This window comes from Lissotriton vulgaris, chromosome 4_1, assembly GCF_964263255.1.
Source record: "Lissotriton vulgaris chromosome 4_1, aLisVul1.2, whole genome shotgun sequence".
NCBI lineage: Eukaryota > Metazoa > Chordata > Amphibia > Caudata > Salamandridae > Lissotriton > Lissotriton vulgaris.
In genome coordinates this window covers 163,284,622-163,300,156 of record NC_141691.1, presented here as the reverse complement: position 1 = coordinate 163,300,156, position 15,535 = coordinate 163,284,622, and the positions used below count along the sequence as shown (strand labels likewise).

Sequence of the window (15,535 nt, the reverse complement as noted above, 5' to 3'; positions counted from 1 at the left end):
CCTTCCACACCTATGACATGGTCTGACCATTTCTTGATTCTGTTCGAGGTATCCCTATCCCACCCTCCTACGAAGGAATCTGCTATCAGAGCACAAGACAGAAAATGGCACAAGACCTCTTATAATGCCCTAGAACAAACGTACCTGAATAGTTTAGACGCACTCCCTGACGATCTCAATGAAGCGGTCATCACATTTAATAAAGATCTCATGACCGCCATTGAGAAAGTCGCGCCCCTTCAGACCCTCACTTCCCGTAGGTCAAAACCTTCAGCTCCCTGGTTTACCCCGGAATTAAGGGAAAACAGAAGCAGTTGTAAAAAACAGGAACACCTTTGGCGTCGGACCTATGATTCTGCAACCAAAACTCTCTACAGACAGGCCCTCAAAGAGTTTCATAAACTCAAACGCAACACGATGAGTAAATATTTTGCAGTAACTATTACTAATGCAAAAACTCTGCCAAGACCCGCTTTAATATTGTTAAAGAGTTTACCAACCCCACTGCTTTGTCGGTACCCGTCACCCCCTCTCAAGCATTTAGCGATGACCTATCTGATTTCTTTGTGGAAAAAAGTCGCAAACATTACGACAACAATCCTTCAGAATCGGATAGAAGCCACCTTAGATCCGGGCATCTCCTGTACAAAAATATTCACCACTTTCCAACCTCTTACCAAGGAGTATGCTCTTAATCTATTCTTAAAATGCAAATCAGGTTCCCCATTGGACCCGGCTCCGGCCCAGACCCTGAATTAAATTGCCCCACTAGTCATCAACCCCCTGCTTGAAATCTGGAACTCTTCCTTATACTCAGGTGTTGTCCCTCCCGTATGGAAACATGCAATATTAATCCCCATTCAAAAAAAAGCAGGAGTCGACCCAGTATGCTTGAGCAATTACCGCCCTATCTCGCTCTTGCCCAAACCAGCTAAAGTACTCGAGAAGGCGGTACAAGAACAGCTGTCCAACTATCTTGAAGCAAATTCGCTGTTCCACGACTCAGTCAGGATTCAGACCGCACTTCAGCACCGAATCTGCTCTACTTGAAGTATCCGAGTCGATTCGAGAATGCACGGATAGGGGAGAGGAGACCATGCTGGTTCTCCTCGACCTATCCGCAGCATTCGACACCATCTCCCATGAAACACTACTTATACGCTTGCAGGAGGTGGGAGTTAGTGGGACCCCTCTTGCCTGGGTCAAATCATTCCTCACGGATAGATTCCAACAAGTAATGCTGGGCTCTTTCTTCTCCACTAAGAAACCATTAACATGAGGGGTACCACAGGGTTCTGCCCTTAGCCCGCTCCTTTTCAATGTTTACCTGAAACCTCTCGCAAAACTGGTTGAAGCATGGGGCATCAGAGTGATCTTTTATGCGGACGACACTCAGCTGGTGTTTTCCTTTAAAGATCACTCTGAAAGCTCCCTGCTAAACTTTCGACACTGCTTAGTGAATATCGCAGCCTGGATGTCCTCAAACAATTTGAAACTAAATACAGACAAAACAGAAGTCTTATTTGTCAATCAGAAATCCCCCATCTCTTCCAGCCTTTGGTGGCCTGCCGAATTGGACCCGCCTCCTGTACCTGTCCAAGCGGCCCGTTATCTTGGTTTCCAATTTGACACTGCCCTCTCCTGCAAGACCCAAATCAACAAAGTGACAGCGTCATGCTTCGGAAAACTCTGCATGATTAAAAAAATCATCCCTTTCTTGCCACTAGACTCATGCAAGATAGTAGTCCACGCCCTCATCACCTCCCATCTGGACTACGCAAATAGTCTGTACGCCGGAGCCCCAGCGTATCTCATAAATCGTTTACAGACAGTACAGAACTCAGTGGCCAGGCTGATCTGCAATATCCCCTACCGGCATTCCATCTCACCCCACTTGATTAAACTTCACTGGCTTCCAGTGAGACTACGAATAAAGTTCAAATCCTTGACCCTGGCATTTAGAGCTCTTAATGGTCGAGGCCCCATCTATCTGAGACACAGACTGAAGATCTCACCAGTATCCCGAGATCTCAGATCTAATCATCTCCGCCTCATGATCTGCCCACGTTTTCGTTTAGCACGAACGGGAGGCAGGGCCTTTGCAGTGACCACCTCCAGACTGTGGAACCATCTTCCAACAGAACTGAGATTCTTGACTTCTGAGCCATTGTTTCGAAAGAAACTTAAAACCTGGCTCTTTTCCCTGGTTTAGTCCACTTTTTCTTTGTGATCCCTTCTGAACCTTATGAGATATTGTCTCTAACGCCAGGACACCTCCGTCGGAGGTAGCTGCGCGCTCTACAAATCTCTAAATAAATAAATATACCCAGGTTAACAATTCTTAATTACAAATGTTACTCATAATGCCAGCATTTCATATATTTCCTTAGTTCAGGGACTTTTCTTATCAGATTTAGTATATCTCATGGGTAGAAAGTTTCTTTAAGAAGGTCAAGTCCTCTTTATGCATTCCTGAATTAGAATTCTTTGAAACAGAAATTAAATAATCTTGCCTATAATCAGTGTATAAGGGGCAAAACAGTATAAAGTGACTTGTGCTTTGTGTGGAAACTTGATCACAGTGACACAGGGGCAAGTCATGTTTCTAGATACTGTGTTGAGGAAAAGCTACCCTATAGTGTATCTTACATAGCCTAAAACCCCTCGCTGTGCTTGCTTCCCTGCCCCCGGAGTGTGTGTGTGGCTCTGGGTGGGTGTGTGTGTGGCTCTGGGTGGGTGTGTGTGTGGCTCTGGGTGGGTGTGTGTGTGGCTCTGGGTGGGTGTGTGTGGCTCTGGGTGGGTGTGGGTGGCTGGGTGGGTGTGTGTGGCTCTGGGTGGGTGGATGTGTGTGGCTCTGGGTGGGTGTGTGTGTGGCTGTGGGTGGGTGTGTGTGGCACTCTGGGTGGGTGTGTGTGTGGCTCTGGGTGTGTGTGGCTCAGTGTGTGTGTGTGTGTGTGGCTCTGAGGGTGTGTGTGTGTGTGTGGCTCTGGGTGTGTGTGTGTGTGTGTGTGTGGCTCTGGGTGTGTGTGGCTCTGGGTGTGTGTGTGTGGCTCTGGGTGTGTGTGTGTGTGGCTCTGGGTGTGTGTGTGTGTGTGTGTGTGGCTCTGGGTGTGTGTGTGTGGCTCTGGGTGTGTGTGTGTGTGGCTCTGGGTGTGTGTGTGTGTGTGTGGCTCTGGGTGTGTGTGTGTGGCTCTGGGTGTGTGTGTGTGTGGCTCTGGGTGTGTGTGTGTGTGTGTGTGTGGCTCTGGGTGTGTGTGTGTGGGTGTGTGTGTGGGTGTGTGGCTCTGGGTGTGTGTGTGTGTGGGTGTGTGTGTGTGGGTGTGTGTGTGGGTGTGTGGCTCTGGGTGTGTGTGTGTGGGTGTGTGTGTGGGTGTGTGGCTCTGGGTGTGTGTGTGTGGCTCTGGGTGTGTGTGTGTGGCTCTGGGTGTGTGTGTGTGTGTGGCTCTGGGTGGGTGTGTGTGGCTCTGGGTGGGTGTGTGTGGCTCTGGGTGGGTGTGTGTGTGGCTCTGGGTGGGTGTGTGTGTGGCTCTGGGTGGGTGTGTGTGGCGGTGGGTGTGGGTGGCTGGGTGGGTGTGTGTGGCTCTGGGTGGGTGTGTGTGGCTGGGTGGGTGTGTGTGGCTCTGGGTGGGTGGGTGTGGCTCTGGGTGGGTGGGTGTGGCTCTGGGTGGGTGGTGTGTGTGTGGCTCTGGGTGGGTGGGTGTGTGTGTGGCTCTGGGTGGGTGGGTGTGTGTGTGGCTCTGGGTGGGTGTGTGTGTGGCTCTGGGTGGGTGTGTGTGTGGCTCTGGGTGGGTGTGTGGCTCTGGGTGGGTGTGTGTGGCTCTGGGTGGGTGTGTGTGGCGCTCTGGGTGGGTGTGTGTGGCACTCTGGGTGGGTGTGTGTGGCGCTCTGGGTGGGTGTGTGTGTGGCTCTGGGTGTGTGTAGCTCGGTGTGTGTGTGTGGCTCTGGGTGTGTGTGTGTGTGGCTCTGGGGGTGTGTGTGTGTGTGTGTGTGGCTCTGGGTGTGTGTGTGTGGCTCTGGGTGTGTGTGTGTGGCTCTGGGTGTGTGTGTGTGTGTGTGGCTCTGGGTGTGTGGGTGTGTGTGTGTGGCTCTGGGTGTGTGGGTGTGTGTGTGTGGCTCTGGGTGTGTGGGTGTGTGTGTGTGGCTCTGGGTGTGTGTGCGTGTGTGTGGCTCTGGGTGTGTGTGCGTGTGTGTGGCTCTGGGTGTGTGTGTGTGTGTGGCTGGGTGTGTGTGGAGATGGTTAGCATTGATGTTATCTTAGAGTTTGACTTAAACTGCTTTTTAGGTCAAAGCCTACCAGACAGTGCAGCGGTCTGATTTGCTGAAGACATCTTGGGGACATTCGTAAACCTTCCCTGGAAATGCATTCTGCCTGTTGCAAACCATTGGCTTTCTAGTTTGTAACGTACATTTTATGATTTTAGAACCAACCGTATGCTTTGGCTACCTACCCCTCATGATTTTAGGATCATTTATAAAGAACAGGTAAGCCCAGATGGTCACAGCCATTCATTTTAAATGACCAAATTATGGTTTCCAACTGTTCCATGACTTTCAGCTTATCTTCTAGTCCTCAGAAAGCGCTGGAACTCCTCATCAGGGTAGCAAGTGCTATACAAATGCAGTTACAATACAATGCAACATATAACCTACACTAAAACTAATGTTATAACACTCAGAGGTCAGACAATTGTAGTTCATGCAGGCTGCATAATAATACCCTGTTACTGTTTGGCATGCTAATAAAACAGCACTGATATGGGTCACATCCACCCCCCAGTACTGGAACAGTCCACAGCAATTAACCACCCCTTACCACCTGATTAGGCATGGAATATAACTGAAGACATCTGCCACATGCCGCTTGCTAACAAAGGGCTCTAATTTAGTTCACCACTGCAAGTCCCGACTAGCTACATATAATTGCTGCCTCATGAGAAGTGTGGCTCAATGATTAGAGCGTCAGACCCTGATACAGAGGTCTAGCCCGGGACCAGGGTTCAATTCCCCGCCTCGGCGGGTCTTGGGCTCAAAATTCCACGGACCTGATAATTCTCGCCTCGGTACCTATTCCAATCATGGGTCCCACTCTGCAACTCTGGGCAATAGCTTGCTTTATCTCCACAACGGCCCGACAACGCTAAGGATGCCTGGCCTCCACCTTGGGGGTGCCCAGGAGTGGACGCCTCACAGGGAAAGCCAGGATGGGTTCCACAGCGGTATTCGTACAAGCGCCTTGAGACCCTTGCGGGTGAGTAGTGCGCTATACAAATATCAATTTACATTTACATTTACATGACATCTCACATTGATGCAATGCAAGAAATGCTACAAGATCAAGAGCATTCTACTGTATTTTCTTCTGATAAATTATATGAAGGTACATCTACTTATGACAAATGTTTTGTTTTCAACATTACGGCCATCATTTCCTGCATAAAGCAAGTATTCCACGTGCTGTTTACAATTACTCTCAACATTCCCCCTACACCACCACCGGGTAGTTTGAAAACATTTGCACAGAAGTTTGCTTATTATTCTGGTTACGATGCATCTGACCCTGCCTCATATTATAGTGTAACAGGGAACAACAGTTCCTGTGGGCTATCTTTACAATATTTGATCATTAAAAAGCTCAATGGCATATATTCATAGGAATGGATTGTCCGAGAAGGAATCCAAATCCTACACACCATGAGTTTCCAAAAGTTCCTTTACTAAGCCTTTTGCGTCATAAAGTCAGACCGTGTGCTCAGTGTCCCAAGTGAACTAGAGTCTAAAAAAGGGGTGACAAGTTGTGACAGAAGGTTTCAGTTTGTACAAGACGACCAAAGGTTAGTATAATCAATATATTAACAGCCTTCTAACACAATAGAGGTCGTGAAAGTGGTTTGTTTGACATGCGTGTCGATGGCATTTCGACTCAAAGGTCAATTAAGGGGTCTCATCTGAATATATGACGTAATTCCGCAAACATTTATACCGCATACCATGACTCCGCAGTAAATACAACGCATGAGTCATTAGTCCGCAGTACCATCACTCCTCAATATTATACCCCGCATATAACTTTACCACGCATGCCTTTACTACGCAAAAGCATGTGTGGTGAAGTTCTAAACGTATTAAATTAACTTACCATATATATATATATATATATATATATATATTTCTCACAAGGTGCCCAAAAGCATCGGGAGGGCACACAACGGCATTCTCTGTAGTAACAGCCTCGTGCAACTCGCCTGTCATTCCCCAGCAATTTCAAATGAAGCCGACGCGTTTCGAGGCATTCCGCCCCTTCTTCTTGGGCTGACACGGATACACTGCAAACTTCACCATTTGAAATCATTTATTCAGTGCAATGCCATTAGTGGGCGTGGCCTATCTCGGCCTGATGGAATACTGGGACAGGTAGTCCATAATGGTGAACAGTTCGTAATTACCTTTTGTAGGTGCAGTGTCCAATGTCACATTTAAAACCAATTGATTCCTTGGTAGGATGAGGTTATTTCACAGATGAGTTTTCTTTAGCTGGAAAACGCCGTGCTTCGTGATTAGGAAGGGTTCCAAATCACAGCCTTTGCAACCAGTTATTGAAAGTGGTGCTCAATCCCCGCGGCAAGGGCTGCCGCGTACATTTATTTCTCACAAGGTGCCCAAAAGCATCGGGAGGGCACACAACGGCATTCTCTGTAGTAACAGCCTCGTGCAACTCGCCTGTCATTCCCCAGCAATTTCAAATGAAGCCGACGCGTTTCGAGGCATTCCGCCCCTTCTTCTTGGGCTGACACGGATACACTGCAAACTTCACCATTTGAAATCATTTATTCAGTGCAATGCCATTAGTGGGCGTGGCCTATCTCGGCCTGATGGAATACTGGGACAGGTAGTCCATAATGGTGAACAGTTCGAAATTACCTTTTGTAGGTGCAGTGTCCAATGTCACATTTAAAACCAATTGATTCCTTGGTAGGATGAGGTTATTTCACAGATGAGTTTTCTTTAGCTGGAAAACGCCGTGCTTCGTGATTAGGAAGGGTTCCAAATCACAGCCTTTGCAACCAGTTATTAAAAGTGGTGCTCAATCCCCGCGGCAAGGGCTGCCGCGTACATTTATTTCTCACAAGGTGCCCAAAAGCATCGGGAGGGCACACAACGGCATTCTCTGTAGTAACAGCCTCGTGCAACTCGCCTGTCATTCCCCAGCACGAGGCTGTTACTACAGAGAATGCTGTTGTGTGCCCTCCCGATGCTTTTGGGCACCTTGTGAGAAATAAATGTACGCGGCAGCCCTCGCCGCGGGGATTGAGCACCACTTTCAATAACTGGTTGCAAAGGCTGTGATTTGGAACCCTTCCTAATCACGAAGCACGGCGTTTTCCAGCTAAAGAAAACTCATCTGTGAAATAACCTCATCCTACCAAGGAATCAATTGGTTTTAAATGTGACATTGGACACTGCACCTACAAAAGGTAATCACGAACTGTTCACCATTATGGACTACCTGTCCCAGTATTCCATCAGGCCGAGATAGGCCACGCCCACTAATGGCATTGCACTGAATAAATGATTTCAAATGGTGAAGTTTGCAGTGTATCCGTGTCAGCCCAAGAAGAAGGGGCGGAATGCCTCGAAACGCGTCGGCTTCATTTGAAATTGCTGGGGAATGACAGGCGAGTTGCACGAGGCTGTTACTACAGAGAATGCCGTTGTGTGCCCTCCCGATGCTTTTGGGCACCTTGTGAGAAATAAATGTACACGGCAGCCCTTGCCGCGGGGATTGAGCACCACTTTCAATAACTGGTTGCAAAGGCTGTGATTTGGAACCCTTCCTAATCACGAAGCACGGCGTTTTCCAGCTAAAGAAAACTCATCTGTGAAATAACCTCATCCTACCAAGGAATCAATTTGTTTTAAATGTGACATTGGACACTGCACCTACAAAAGGTAATTACGAACTGTTCACCATTATGGACTACCTGTCCCAGTATTCCATCAGGCCGAGATAGGCCACGCCCACTAATGGCATTGCACTGAATAAATGATTTCAAATGGTGAAGTTTGCAGTGTATCCGTGTCAGCCCAAGAAGAAGGGGCGGAATGCCTCGAAACGCGTCGGCTTCATTTGAAATTGCTGGGGAATGACAGGCGAGTTGCACGAGGCTGTTACTACAGAGAATGCCGTTGTGTGCCCTCCCGATGCTTTTGGGCACCTTGTGAGAAATAAATGTACACGGCAGCCCTTGCCGCGGGGATTGAGCACCACTTTCAATAACTGGTTGCAAAGGCTGTGATTTGGAACCCTTCCTAATCACGAAGCACGGCGTTTTCCAGCTAAAGAAAACTCATCTGTGAAATAACCTCATCCTACCAAGGAATCAATTTGTTTTAAATGTGACATTGGACACTGCACCTACAAAAGGTAATTACGAACTGTTCACCATTATGGACTACCTGTCCCAGTATTCCATCAGGCCGAGATAGGCCACGCCCACTAATGGCATTGCACTGAATAAATGATTTCAAATGGTGAAGTTTGCAGTGTATCCGTGTCAGCCCAAGAAGAAGGGGCGGAATGCCTCGAAACGCGTCGGCTTCATTTGAAATTGCTGGGGAATGACAGGCGAGTTGCACGAGGCTGTTACTACAGAGAATGCCGTTGTGTGCCCTCCCGATGCTTTTGGGCACCTTGTGAGAAATATATATATATATATATATATATATATATATATATATATATATGTGTGTATATATGTGTATATATGTATATATGTGTATGTATGTATATATATGTATGTATATATATGTATATATGTATGTATATATATATATATATATATATATATATATCCTCACTCTTCGTTCAACGCTGCTGTCGCTGCATCACAGTCAATCCTGCTCAGACTGCTTTTCAAAAACGAACAAGTCAGACCCAAAATCATATATGTATATGTGTGTGTATATGTATATATGTATGTATATATATATACACACTAAATAAATAATGCATATGTATAGATATATATATATTTTTTAATTTTTATATATATTTTTTAAGATCACTTTATTCACCCTAAAAACGAATCCCACCCAAGTCCCTTAAAATACCCCAGCACCCCAAAATACTAAGCCACCCTTACACCTTAAAATACCCTAGCACCCTTAAACACTAACCCATCCAGACCCTAGAAATACCCCTGTACCCCAAAACCCAAACCTATCCCTCAACCCTAAAATACACCTGTACCCCAAAACTCAAACCTTGCCCTGAACCCTAAAAATAACCCTGTACCTCCAAACCCAAACCTACCTATAAACCCTAAATTACCCCTGTACCCCAAAACCCAAACTTGGCCCTGAACCCTAAAAATACCCTTGAACCTCAAAACCCAAACCTACCCATAAACCCTAAAATACCCCTGTACCCCAAAACCCAAACCTACCCATAAACCCTAAAATACCCCTGTACCCCAAAACCCAAACCTACCCCTGAACCCTAAAATACCCCTGTACCCCAAAACCCAAACCTACCCCTCAACCCTATAATACCCCTGTACCCCAAAACCCAAACCTACCCCTGAACCCTAAAATACCCTTTACCCCAAAACTCAAACCTAGCCCTGAACCCTAAAAATACCCCTGTACCACATAACCCAAAACCCACCCTGAACCCTAATAAAAACCCCTACACCCCAAAACCTAAACCTACCCCCTTAACCCTAAAAATACCCAACCAAACCCTTAAAATATCCCTGAACCCCTAAAACTTATACCCCAACACCCCCAAACTAAAATCATATACTTACCTTAAACTTAAATTTATAAAACATATACTTTTACCATTCATGCTTTTACAACGAATAACATTGTCAAAGCATGCGTGATAAAAGCATATAAGATGTAATGGTATGCGTTTTAAAAGTATTGCGGAGTAATGGTACTATCGTTATGATGGTATGCTGAGTAAAGGTATGCGGAAAGAAAATGTTGTTGTAATGGTGTTTTACCATCTCATCTGGACCAAACAATGCGGAACACGTGGAATGAGAACAATTGACTGTCAGTGTGAAGGGTGCACCAATAAAAATGTGTGACTCAAGACAAGTGTGAAAAAAATACTCACAGAAGGGCCCAGCCAGGCGCCCAAAGTGAGGGAGAAGAGAGGACTGACACTCCTATCATGTGTGGGTACAGCGTCCCATTCAGTGGTTGGTACACATTGTTAGGGTCATATATCCATCCAGTAGGGAGATGTCAATCCATATGTATACTTTCAACTGGGTAATAGAGGTAGCTTGGTTCTAAGATACGGATCTATTGATCCATAAATTATTCAAAGGTTATCGATTAGTGAAGATGCATCCGGTATCCTGAATACACAAAACGCGGCTGCAAAAGTCAGCCAGTCAATGTAGGGAGAGGGCAGGACGACGATGCGCTCCTCTGAAGCCGTCAGTGCCGAGTCTCAATTCACATTCGGCACTGACGGCTTCAGAGGAGAAGGTGATTGGGCGGTAATGCAACGGTTCCAATTAATAGCCCTCCTTTAGGACCTTTTTTTTAACAGGTTGGTGGGCCAATTGTGAAGAACAGTAGTGGACATACCACAGCCTGGTCTTCTAAACACGGTGCCGCTTCTCATTGCGGATAATGTTAGCCTGCAGGAAAACCCCAAAAGCCATGGGGATTTTACATGCGGTCTTTGAAGTGTTTTTGTATCGGGAATCTAAAGGAAGGTGATCAAGATTAGGCTGGGGTTAAAGAAAATGCCGGTGAGGTCAACCTTGTAGAATGCGCTGCAGGTATTTGTGGGTTAAGATTCTTCATACCAGGTTCCTGGATTAACCAGGCTGCAGAAAAGTCCTAGAAGAGCCTGCAAGGAAAGGGCTGAATAATAATAATTCTGATTTTGAAGGTTCAGCATTTAGGTAAGATCTAAAAGTGTGCCAAGGTGGACTGCGATGGCTGCATTATACAAGGTAGAAATGTGGTACGAAACTATTATATGTGCCCCACAGAGCTCTTTGTGCAGTGGTTCGAGCATGTATGCCTAATAGTCCGGCAGTTGAGAGCAAGAACTTTCGGTTATTGGTAGAGGATCTGCTGAAATTCACGCTCAAGGGTATATCGAAACGTAGCTGAACAGGACGAGCCGCATAATGTATGTATGTATGTGTGTTCTTATATAGCGCTCGACTTACCCTAGGGCATCTCGGCGCTTGCATTGGGAACCCGTCCTGGCTTATCCCTGTGAGATAACTGGTACTGGGCATCCTCAGGGTGAAAGCCAGGCATCCCGCCGCGGGGGGGGCGGTGTGGAGATTAAGCAAGTTTAATGCCCAGAGTTGCACAGTGTGAACCCATGATCAGAGTGGGCACCGAAGCGAGAATTATCGAGTCCGTGGACAATTGGGCTCAAGACCCTGCCACGTCGGGAATTGAACCCTGGTCCCGGGTCTGACCTCTGCTTCAGGGTATGCCTCCTCTAACCAGTGAGCCACAAATGGTACTCTTGCTTTAATATGTGGAGAAAATCCTACACTCAACTGGAGCCTCATCTAATTTGAGGAAACAGCAGAGAATATTGAAGTGTCAGGGTCCAGTTTGTAAAAAAAAATATATATAACATCATGCTGTCCTAGGTGGAAACAATACCTAGGGAACACCTTCTTTGGATTTTAGGAGCAATGTTTTAATTTTATATGTTTCGCCGCTTTATAATGCATTCTGTAAGGAACAGCTCCCTTTTACATCTAAGGTGTTGGGGTAGCGCGAGATACCCTTATGGGTCTTGGCAACAATAGGAAGCAGACTGTTGTGCGTTTTAGTTCACTCTTTAGTCAGCCTCTTTGCCAAGGGAGTTGGACCAATAAAGGAGAACATGAGGCTATTATATGCTGAATATCCAGTTGTAAAATTTCGTAATCCAGGTTAGAGAAGCGGAAAGTAGCAGGTGAGTCTAGGCTGTGGATCCGGTTATACATACTACGTTTTTAATTGTGCTCGAATGTTTGATTATTGAACTAACACAGCTCAGAAGTGTTTTTTAGGTTTGTCTCACTGATGTAATTGATTTTGACTGCTGGTGAAAATCTCCATGTATATTAATTATTTTCTATTGTTTTCTTTGGCCAGACTTCAGATGCACATGTTGAATGGAGCTCTGTTAGCGCTGTTATTCCCTGTGGTGAACACCCGTCTGGTGAGTACATACTGTTCCTTTCTCTATCTTCTGTGTCAAAGGTTTGCTCTTCTGTTCGATGCTGTAGTTCCCTTGAGAAAAGCTACTGATATGGAAGGGTATTTTGATTTCTAGAGCCCTTTGCAGAATGTGCACTAACACAAGGGTAGAATCTGTCATTTACAGCGGCTCCTCCGGTAAGGAGAAGGAGCGTCGCCCAACTGCTCTGTGAGCAGGTCAAAAAGGAAAAAAAAAAATATTATAAAGCATTGGTATTACCATTTTTTTTTTATTCGTTGCTCAGCTTTTTTAGGGCGGGACTGGCTGTGACAGGAGCTCGGGGAGGAGTGTTGAGCACTGTTAGTGCAAATGGCGGTTTGGCCGGCCATCTCGAGCCAGCCAAACAGTCATGCACACTTTGCATGTTCTTTACCAGGCTGTATTATAGAGCCTGGTGGAGTACATGCCCAGCCTCCCAGTACCTCTCGGAGCGCTGAACCACGACGCTCAGACCAAGCGCAATGCTGCTATCAACAGCGTTGTGATTGGCTAGGGGAGTCTGAAAGCCTGGGTGCTTCCTGTTCCTGCCCCTGGAGTCCTGGAAGCGTACAAAGAGAACTCCGAGGCGGCAGTTGGAAGGCAGGTAAGTGAACTTAAGAAAAAGTTTTTTCATTCCCTCCCCCTCCCAGCAGCCCCCCCCTGCCATTAACGCATTAACCGGCGTTCCATTGAGTGGCCGGGGCCGCGTCAGCCAATTGATTGTACGCAGCACTACAGAGGTAGTGCTCGCGACCGCCGTTGGCCGACAGAAGCTAGGGCAGGGGTTAAGTAGCAGCCGCCACTGCCAATACCTGTGGTGCTGAAGACCAATCAGTGAGGTTCCATGGGTGGAGGACATTCAGAGTTTTTGATGGTATTTCTATAATCTGAGTTTTAAATAATTGTGTTATTAATCTGCTTGTAAGCACTTCAAGGCATAAATACCTTGATGGTCATCTGCCCAATATGTTTTGGTTTACAAAAAAAAAACTGTGAAAGACAGACAAAGAAAGGATGCAGTGTTAGCCACAAGGGTTAAATCACTACAGATTCTAAATGTATTTGCATATGGTAAGTATAAGTTCAGATAATCACTACGATCAGGACTCCTGACTGCTTCCTCTGTGGAGTGGCATCTCACTTTACAATAGTATAGTAGAGCATGAAAGAGCCAAAATGGGATGGGTCCATACACAAAATGACCTGCAGTATATTGTCTTTATGAAATATGAGTGTTGTGTGCCCATACACTAAAATTAAATGGAGAATGCCAGAGGAGGAAAGAGAGGTGTTTAAAATAAAGAAATATAAAAAGTCAGTATTTTCGAACTCTACACTGCAGTAGGGGGCCTACCTCTGTTTGGTTTCAAGCATATGTAATGTTCTCAAGCATCTATTGAAATGTATATTTTTTACAAAGCTTTTTAAAGCTGCTGTACACTATTGTGATGTATTATTATTGAAGTTTGCAAATTATTTTAAGTTTGTTTTGTGATGTGTTAAGTTTGCTGTTCTTGAACAGTGGGGTAAGTTTTATTTTGAAAGACAGCGTATCTTGCTGTCTGTATGGATGTAGTAATTGTATCAAATGGGCCTTGCGGATGTGTGTTGTTAGATGTTCGCAAACAGTAGGGTCTGTTGGGTTTTTAACCTTCATGTAACTTGTGGCCTGCATGTGTGACATATGTGTTTTTTGTCAGGGCTTCAACCACATGGATTTTGTTCATGTGTTTACTTTGACTTCTAACTTTGGATGAAATCTGAGTTTTGCATCCAACAGAAGCGGTTACCCTGTTTGGAGAAGGGGTGACAGCTGGAGATGTCAGGATTTTGCCCATGCTGCGTTTGTTCATGTCTTTATCTTGATGTCAATGAACAGTGCAGTAAAGTGATTTGGGAGAGGTGTGGCGCTGCGGCCAGGGTGACTGACTCTGGAATCTGGGGATCACAGTTCGATCCCCGGGGCCGGTAGCAGATTAGCCCAGCACCATGTGACTCTGGGCAATAGCTTGCTTAATCTTTCCGACGGCCCCCAGCGCCTAGAGACCCTAACGGGTGATGGTTCGCGCTTTACAAATGTGGATTATTATTATTATTATTTGTCACCCTGCGTAAAGTGTGGCCTGTTCTTACGTATTTGTGCGTGTGAGGTACGTGAGGCCCTGTGTGGCAAGCTTTTGTATGGTTTAGAATGTAGTGTCTGCAACCACTGCTATTCGCAAAAATGTAAGTGCGCTAAGGCAAATGTTGTGACATGGTACATGCACAATATACAATTTACATTGGTTTGAAGGATTATCCTATGATTTTATTGTTTTAAACATCTGTGGACATGTGCAACACCAGTGCATATGCACTGGACTTTTGTTTTGGTTACTAATTTAAAAACAACTGACCACAAATTTAAGAAGCATTTACAATGCAATAGGTCTCGCAGCATTAAAGTTTGAGTTATTGGCATTGTGTATGACAATGCGTTGCATAAACTTTTTAGCAAACTTTGAATTGGTGAGCAGTGAGAGTGTGTGCAAGAGTATGCTGTTCTTGAAAGCAGTGTGGTAGAGAGTGCAGGAATTTGGGTGACCTGAGCAATGTGGATGGGGTGAGATGACAGGAGTGAGTGTAACTCGACAAAATGTGTTTAATTGGATACCAGTGAGATATGGAATGTGTGTGTGGTGTGTGCATCCGTGCGTGTGTCTGTGAGTGAGAGAAAGAAAGAGAACCCTCAGAACGTTTAGTAGAGGGTGTACACGGGTGTGACCGTTAGGAGACAGTGGGGACGATATATTGGGGAATGGAACGTGTTTTTCCTCTTCAAGCATTAACTGAAAGGAAGAGATAGAAAAATAAACATATGGGAACGAAGGAGGAAGAGTAAGACCTAAAACGGTCACAAAGAGAGAAAGCAGAAAGCTGCAAGAGTGAGCTATGGGGTCGGGGAGTGTCTGGTAGTGGACTAAAGAGGCCTGAGGTGGATTCAAGACTACGAATTCAGGGCGCCGACCTCTCAGCACAGGAACTCATTCCTTTACAAACTAAGCACTGCCTCGTAGTAAGAATCCAATTGTGGGCAGAGATTGTTGAATACTGAGGATGTGTTAAAGAGGTATATCTATTCAGGGAAGTGAAACAAGAGGTCAGAATTGAAGAGGGAACCCAGTTAAGCTATAATGCGAGAAAAATTACATTTTCCCTTCCAAGGTAATACTGCAAAGTAGGTCAGTGAGACAGTTGAGTGGATTAGGCGCCTGCTGTAGACCTGCCAGCCAGAGTTTCAAATTACGGCAGGGCCAAGTCTTCTGTTTATCCTTC

The 15,535-nt window shown here is 45.8% G+C and overlaps 1 protein-coding gene across 1 annotated transcript in view; it reads left to right on the top strand.

Annotated features, from left to right (window-relative positions):
- Positions 1–15,535, top strand: part of TMEM164 (transmembrane protein 164) — a 294,646-nt gene that overhangs the window by 164,826 nt on the left and 114,285 nt on the right. The window contains exon 3 of the mRNA XM_086918442.1: positions 12,136–12,202. Within this exon, the coding sequence (XP_086774568.1) occupies positions 12,136–12,202 (67 nt within the window). The remainder of the gene's footprint in view (positions 1–12,135; positions 12,203–15,535) is intronic.